Source organism: Haliotis rubra, unplaced genomic scaffold (genome assembly GCF_003918875.1).
Source record: "Haliotis rubra isolate DU_JTF1 unplaced genomic scaffold, ASM391887v1 Scf10, whole genome shotgun sequence".
Classification (NCBI taxonomy): Eukaryota; Metazoa; Mollusca; class Gastropoda; order Lepetellida; family Haliotidae; genus Haliotis; species Haliotis rubra.
This window is the reverse complement of record NW_025764892.1, coordinates 3254645-3262006: the sequence shown is the minus strand read 5'-3', so window position 1 is coordinate 3262006 and position 7362 is coordinate 3254645. Positions and strand designations below refer to the sequence as shown.

General features: G+C 40.3%; 1 protein-coding gene across 1 annotated transcript; it reads right to left on the bottom strand.

The window, feature by feature from the left end:
- Positions 1-4978: 4978 nt before the first annotated feature.
- Positions 4979-6985, bottom strand: LOC124261527 (dynein light chain Tctex-type 5-like). Its single transcript, XM_046695881.1, has one exon. It carries the CDS (start codon positions 6776-6778, stop codon positions 6257-6259), a length of 522 nt encoding a protein of 173 aa, XP_046551837.1. The 5' UTR covers positions 6779-6985; the 3' UTR covers positions 4979-6256.
- Between the last annotated feature and the right edge of the window lie 377 nt (positions 6986-7362).

Genomic DNA, 7362 nt, shown 5'->3' with positions numbered 1-7362 from the left:
CCTTTCTGTATTGTGTGAAGACCTGTTTAATGAATGAAAGTCAACAGTCATGCGCCGCACGTCGACATGTGGTCAATATTAAGTCAGATAACCTGTCAAACTTGTTATCAGACTAAAAATGAAGCTTCAAGAAACGATGTCTTTGACGTTGAAGAAGTATAAATGCCTTCAATTGTTGTATTCCTCAGAAACAGTTGGTGTTGTGCTCTCTGATAATAACAAAATCACAGGTCTTCAAGCAACTCGTAGACATCGTGCCCATGCCTGCTTGGCTATTTTGTTCATTATGAAACTGAGTTCATACAGTGGTTACCCGGGCTTTGTGTACCGGGATATTTCAATAAGTTTTTATATAGCTAAAGCCTGATCCTTAGCAAACTCTGAGTACTATATATACACCCCGGGTGGCCTCCGTCTTTGAGAGACTCGGGCCACGACGGTTGTGACGGCTGATACTGGATTGATCACACTTAATCCACACCATAACGACCTCACTTTATCATACGACTGATCGGTGGGTACTGTATCCCCTACCAGCCTGTAGTGTTACAACACAAGTGTGTTTTATAATACAGGTGTGTTTTATAATACAAGTGGCGAGATGTCGCAATTGCTAAACAGAGCTAAATACAATGATTTATTTTTTTAAGAAGGTACCATGCAAATTGTTGAATAAATTCATGCCTTGAATATACGGACATTAGGACCAATATCTTATGTTCAAATTTTTAAAGCACCTTTTGCATGGTTCAATTCGGTTTTGTTTTTTTAATGAACATACTTTTAAAAATATGACTAGAAATCGTCTTTGGTTCAAAGCTAAAGGGTTTCCTATTGACTAAACTTTTCTGATTCTTCAACGACTACTGCTCGTGCGACTGATATATTTTCACGAAGATGCGTACATAAATATTCGTTCTTTTTAAGAGCAAAGTCGGTTTATAAGTTGCACAGAACCCCTTTCCCCATAACTTGCACAAGTCTCTAAGGTTAAGTGATAATTTCAAAAAAGATATAAATAAAATAAACGTATTGTCCCCTTAACAGACTGGCGTCCTTAGAACTGTCATCTTATCTGGACTTTAAAGGACAGAACTATTATACAGCCACGGGCTCAGCATTCCGTACAGCCCTGGTGCAGGGCTACCTTTCCCCTTAAGTTTTCATGAGATTTGATATTCCCGAACCCGTTTATATCTCATCCCAACTCTAGTTCAGGTTATTATGTAACGTGGGGTCAAGAAACAGAACGCACAGCATTTAATGACCTGACCGTCACCATGTCGAGCAACAGTGACACATGTGGATTATCCACTACCCCGTCACACGGCCCACTGCCTCGATCTGATGGTATTCCTGATGGGGCTAAGTCGTAACCGGCACCGTGGTCTGCGCGAGTGTAGATAGTCACAGTTCCCTGAAAACACGGGCTTAACCCTCGGCCAACGCTTATCAAACTCGTGAGCCGTAATGTATTATTTCTCAAAACATCTTTGCAGTGGTAAAGAACTTCAAGTTTATGACATGGTGATCAAGATTAGCTTGAATTGCTGTGTATGTGATAAGACGCGTGTATCGTTAACGTCACGTCCGCCTGTCATTGAGCACTCCCGAATTCATAACAAGTGGATTAATTACTGACGAGAATAGTCGACAAGTCGCAACCAAGATGTCTGATATGCTCATCTGTTGAAGTCAAGTGGATAATTATATTATATTATATTATGTTATATTATATTATATTATATTATATTATATTATATTATATTATATTATATTATATTATATTATATTATATTATATTATATTATATTATATTATATTATATTATATTATATTATATTAGATCACATCACATCACATCACATCACATCACATCACATCACATCACATATCATATCATATTATAAAGTACCAATATAATCTAACCAATATTTGCACACACACCTATTCATGTTATTTTGAAACGAAAAGGAGCATTGTGGCATTCAGCCGTTTTTTAAAACGTGCCGAATTTTCAAAAGATATTTTTACTTGAGATTCTTGAGAGGCATTTAGAAGTTGGTGTATATATAAGACGAGTATATGGATGGCAACGTCTTCTATATTGTATAACACGACGCTTCTGGGTTAATTCTTGCCCCTTCTTCAGGTGATTGAACCAAGAAGTAGCCCAGAAACGTCATGTTATACAATAAAGAAGACGTTGCCATCCATATACTCGTCTTATATATTTTTACATGAAAAAGTAAAGACCAATGATGTCATGTCAACGATTCAAACATGTGACTGAATATCCTGTCATATGAATAAAAATCAGGTGAAAAACAATAATTCAGTTTTTGGACAAACATGATCTGTCTATACATTTCAATCATGTGACGACCATGAGCTACCCGTTATTGACCCACGTGACGATCATGCCATAGGTCCACAACAAAGACGCCCGTTCTACGTGCCATAGTTAATATCCTTTTCTTTGCGTGGGGTAGATATGTACCCGCATGTTCTCTCATACTTGAAAACGAAGTTGATACTTAATCTTAAAACCATACGAACTGAAAATGCTTAGGTTTTTTCGCTACAGCCAAAATATTGCTCAACAATTTACACAGTCGCAACACATCTTATCTTTAACAAGTGAAACCGTGTTAATGCCAAACGTAAGGGCCCCACTTCATGTCTAAGTGCCTTATACTTTAATGACTTCTTCCTTATTCCACAGTTACCGTGGAAGGGTTTTATGTATGACTACCCAGCGCCGCTATAAGAAGTGATATATACACGACTTAAGTGTGTGGGTTTCAAGTTGAAGTACCTGGTGGGTAGGGATTAACGTTGAGGGTCTGAAACTATAGTCAATACTCTGGGGATATTTTAGACTAACAACTAGTCTCTGAAATGAACATATTTTACTGAAAAAGTTCATAGTAAAAAAAAAAAAAATATAATGAAAAGGAGCCCTGAGACTTTCTTCATTTTCACTTGCCACATTTTCTAGACTTGCGTGGGCCTTTTTTGGATATATTTGCTTCAGGGTCTGTACGACAGACTAGAGATATTTATCTTCCTGTCTTTGGATTCTGGATTCAACCTCGATTTGACTTGTTTGTTTGTTATTTAACGCTGCTTTCAGCAGTATTCAAGTTATGTGTCGTTTTTAAACACGACGTCTATGTTACTGTCAAAACCTGCTTCTTTGTACTAAAACGTAGAAAACATATTGTAATTGGATAAACAGTTTTTATATATGTATAAATGCCTGCTTGTGTATGTTTTATCGTCTCTCATAATTTAATGTGAGTGGCGCTGTACCATATTCTTACTGTACCAAGTCTTGTGTCTGCAGTCACAATAGGACAGAAATAATGGCGACGTGAATTGAATTAAACTCACTCACTCTTATGTTTGTATTTATATTCTAAGATGTACAGCGGTGAGACGCTATAAAATATCTGTTTGTCTGACTATACGGCGGCGATATGTAAATAATCGAGTCTGGATCAGACAATCCGGTGCTCAACAAAGTGGGCATCGATCTACGCAACTGGGATACGATGACATGTATCAACCCGACCACCCGATCTCGTTATTCGCCTGTTACGACAAGCATGGGTTGCTGAAGACCAATTCTAACCTGGATCTTCACGGGTGTAATGTGAAATAAGACACATCCGTGTCTGCGCAACTGAATGTAGTTGCTTCTGTTCATATAATCTATGGAAGAAGATGTCGCCTCTCTCGGACACTCTGTTCCCGGTTAGTCAGGGATGGTTCACATAATGGGTTGCTCTATCGATTCCTGGGTATGATTTCGGAATAATTACTTAACCTCCAAGAAACTTCATTATGCATTTGGGACGGAGAACCAAGACAAAGGTACTGCTTCTCGCTGTGCAGAGTTGTGTTCCTTGGCTGCCAGGATCCGCTAGTTGATGTCGACTCCGATTATGATCTTTGGTTTGGCAGCACCCAACCCGTGCTTGCAGTATTCACCGAAGTAGACATCACGGACTTTTGTGATCAAGTGAGTGAGTGAGTGAGTATTATTTTACGTCGTTTGTAGCATTTTGCAGCAATATCACACCAGAAATAGAATAAACACGATTTCTGATGTTTGGAATCGAGTCTTGGGCCATGGTGCTGATGCTTTAACCACAATGCAACCCGACCACCGAAATCATTACGCTCTCACACTATGATATAATTAAGATACTGTCAACACATTCACTAGCATCTTGATGAATCATCGATTATTACAATACGAAAAAACGCCATTTCACCCCCATCTGTAATGAAACAAATACAGTTTTAACTGACTGACTGACTGACTGAAGTTGGTTTTACGCCGCTTTTAGCAATATTCCAGCAACATCATGGCGGGGGACACCAGAAATGGGTTTCACAAATTGTTCCCATGTGGGGATTCGAACCCGGGTCTTCGGCGTGACGAGCCAACGCTTTAACCACTGGGCTACCCCACCGCCCCCAGTTTTAACTATCTTTAAATGTTCAATCATACCTTCTCATTATGTTAAACCAAATCAAACTGCAAGAAACGGATGTATACACATACACATTTCGTGAAATACACTGTCTTTGTCTGGATACAACACAAAGAAACATTAACATTAAAAAATACTTCAGTAAGAAAAGATTAATACATGGAATGCTTAATAAAATTAACTAACAGTTATTCCCAAAAGAAAACGTTATCCTATTTTAAGTATCCAAACGAAGCCCAGAATAATGCTTAGTTCCTAGAGCTGTGGCGAACCTACAAAATCATCATAAACTTGATTTGAATTTATATTTCAAATTATTACCCAGGGTCTGGCATCAACTCCAGTATCAACCAATATTCAGAGACTATAATGCCCATCATTATACAGCCATACACGTTTCAGTTCACACAGGTCAGAGGAGATGATTTTTTATACATTTGAAATGATTTTATATAAAGGAAATTAAAACAGAATAAGTAAATGTGTTATTTTTATTGGAAACACGATAAATTGACATAAAAACATATATACTTGCATAACTGTCTACAGTCTCCAACAATAAACGTGTCATGAAAAGTTTCAGATTAATTCATAAATAATCATTTGTAACATAAAGATTAAAGAAGCCGATTGTAACGGTTCTGAGGATGGATTGTGGGGTTCAGCGTGGAGGTGTTACGATTGGAGTCATGGTGCTGAGGGTGGGGGTTCAAATTGGACGTTTTTTATGGTCACGATCGGGCTGGAGTCACGGTGCTGTGGGGGTTCAAGGTGGAGGTGTTACGGTCACGGTGCTGAGGGTGGGGTTCAAGGTGGAGGTGTTACGGTCACGATCGGGCTGGAGTCACGGTGCTGAGGGTGGGGGTTCAAGGTGGAGGTGTTACGGTCACGGTGCTGAGGGTGGGGTTCAAGGTGGAGGTGTTACGGTCACGGTACTGAGGGTGGGGTTCAAGGTGGAGGTGTTACGGTCACGTTCGGGTTGGAGTCATGGTGCTGAGGGTGTGGACTGAGGTGGAGGTGTGACGGTCACGGTTGGTGGACAGGAACAGATAATTCATTACAGGGTAGGGACTGATAGATTTAAGACATGACTCCACAATTAGACGACTGTTCCCATAGCAAGGTCAATATTTTCTAACCAACCGCCAACTTGTCTATTTCACCATGAATCAATCCTCCCATCTCCCGTATCCCTGTAATAGATCACAGGCGGTGTCTGACAAAAACAAAGTTTTGAAAACAAAACGTCAACGGTGGAGAACAGGCTCACTTATCCACGAACACAGATCCCACTTGACAGAAGATGAAATCATATGAACAGATCACTGTTAAATCTGTGATGACACCAGGTGTTCGCCAAAGGGGTAAGGAAGTCCTGCCTTACAGGTATTAAAAACGTGCTCTCGCGTCAAGTTTACTTGTACTTTGACCAGTTTCAAACATAGAAAGTTGCTGCATTTTGACTAAATACAAAGAGTCACACACACATGCTTCAAAGTTCGTTAAAAGATCCTGAAACATCCTCATCACAAATCTTCCTCTATCCAAAGAATGGTTACGAGACCGTTATCACAGAGGTACTGAGATTCTGGACTTCTGAGACAAATGTTCCTATTATTACACACATCACTCTCAAGAAAAGGACATTGCCCATGATCTGTGCTCTTCTTTCCAAATGTTCATCTCAGTCCTTGAGGCACTGTTCACATTCATAGGTTTAGTATGTCCTTATGTCACTAAGGTAATTGTCATCATTCGAGGTACAACCCGTACACAAGCCCAATAACGTACAGCTTTCCGTTTTGATAAGCATACTCAGCGAAAGTGTCCACGTTTGGGTTCCAAACGCATCTGCTCACCATGGCAACAGAGGACATAGCAGCAGGACCTATTGCTACAGTTGCCACAATCTTGTATCTAGTGTGTCCGAGTTCCTTCACACGGTGCTTGATAACGTCAGCCAGCTTCGCCGCCAAAAGCGTGCTCTCTGCAGGGTCATATTCCTTATCACCTATCATCTCCTCAAATACACTCTGAATTATCTTTTTCACGGAACAGGTTGGAAACGCTTTCTCTGGCTCCAGTCTGTATGAATTCTCCATCCGGGGCCCTGCGGGCAGACGACTTTGAGCAGACGTCAAAATCATAGCAGCTCTTGTCCCGTCCATTGAAGGTTTGCTGATGTTGCTGGCGACCCTGTTGACGTCGATGGACTGTCGTCGAAGATTGACCCGTCCAGTGTCTGTTGACTGGCGCCTTACTGCCGTACTCATTTCTCTAATTCTTTCAGTGTAATCCTTTATCCAGTAAGATTAGAAATACCCTTAATCGATTTGAATTGATCCCGCAAGCTTTGGACGCCAAGATGATAGGAACGCGATCAAATAACTTAACACACACAAATCGATCTAGTCTTAAAAAGTGTGTGTGATCACAGTACTTTGTCAGGAAGTAAGGGTTTCCAAGATAAAACTCTGTGGGCAATTCCAATATCTTCCAGTCTGTTTGCCGACTGGAGTATGTCTCTCCAATGCGATTGATTTTATTATGCTTGCCGTTCCCCGCTCGCCAAGCATTAGCAGAAACTGATCCCAGGAGTCAATTAACAAGCTCGTTCATCCTTGAATAAAAATTCATGCGACCCTCAGACAGGTGTATTCAAGTACTATAGGCGGTACTCAGTGTAAACAAATGCCCTTCTGTCAGTCGTGGTCTAATAAGACAAGCGTCTCGTATGTCACGACGTGCAGGTAAAGAAGGAGCACCGATGAATGATATCACCATAGTGTGAACTAAACTAACAGCTCACAACAGAAGGTTAGCGTTCAAGCATATAGGAACCAGCTTTGAACGATCG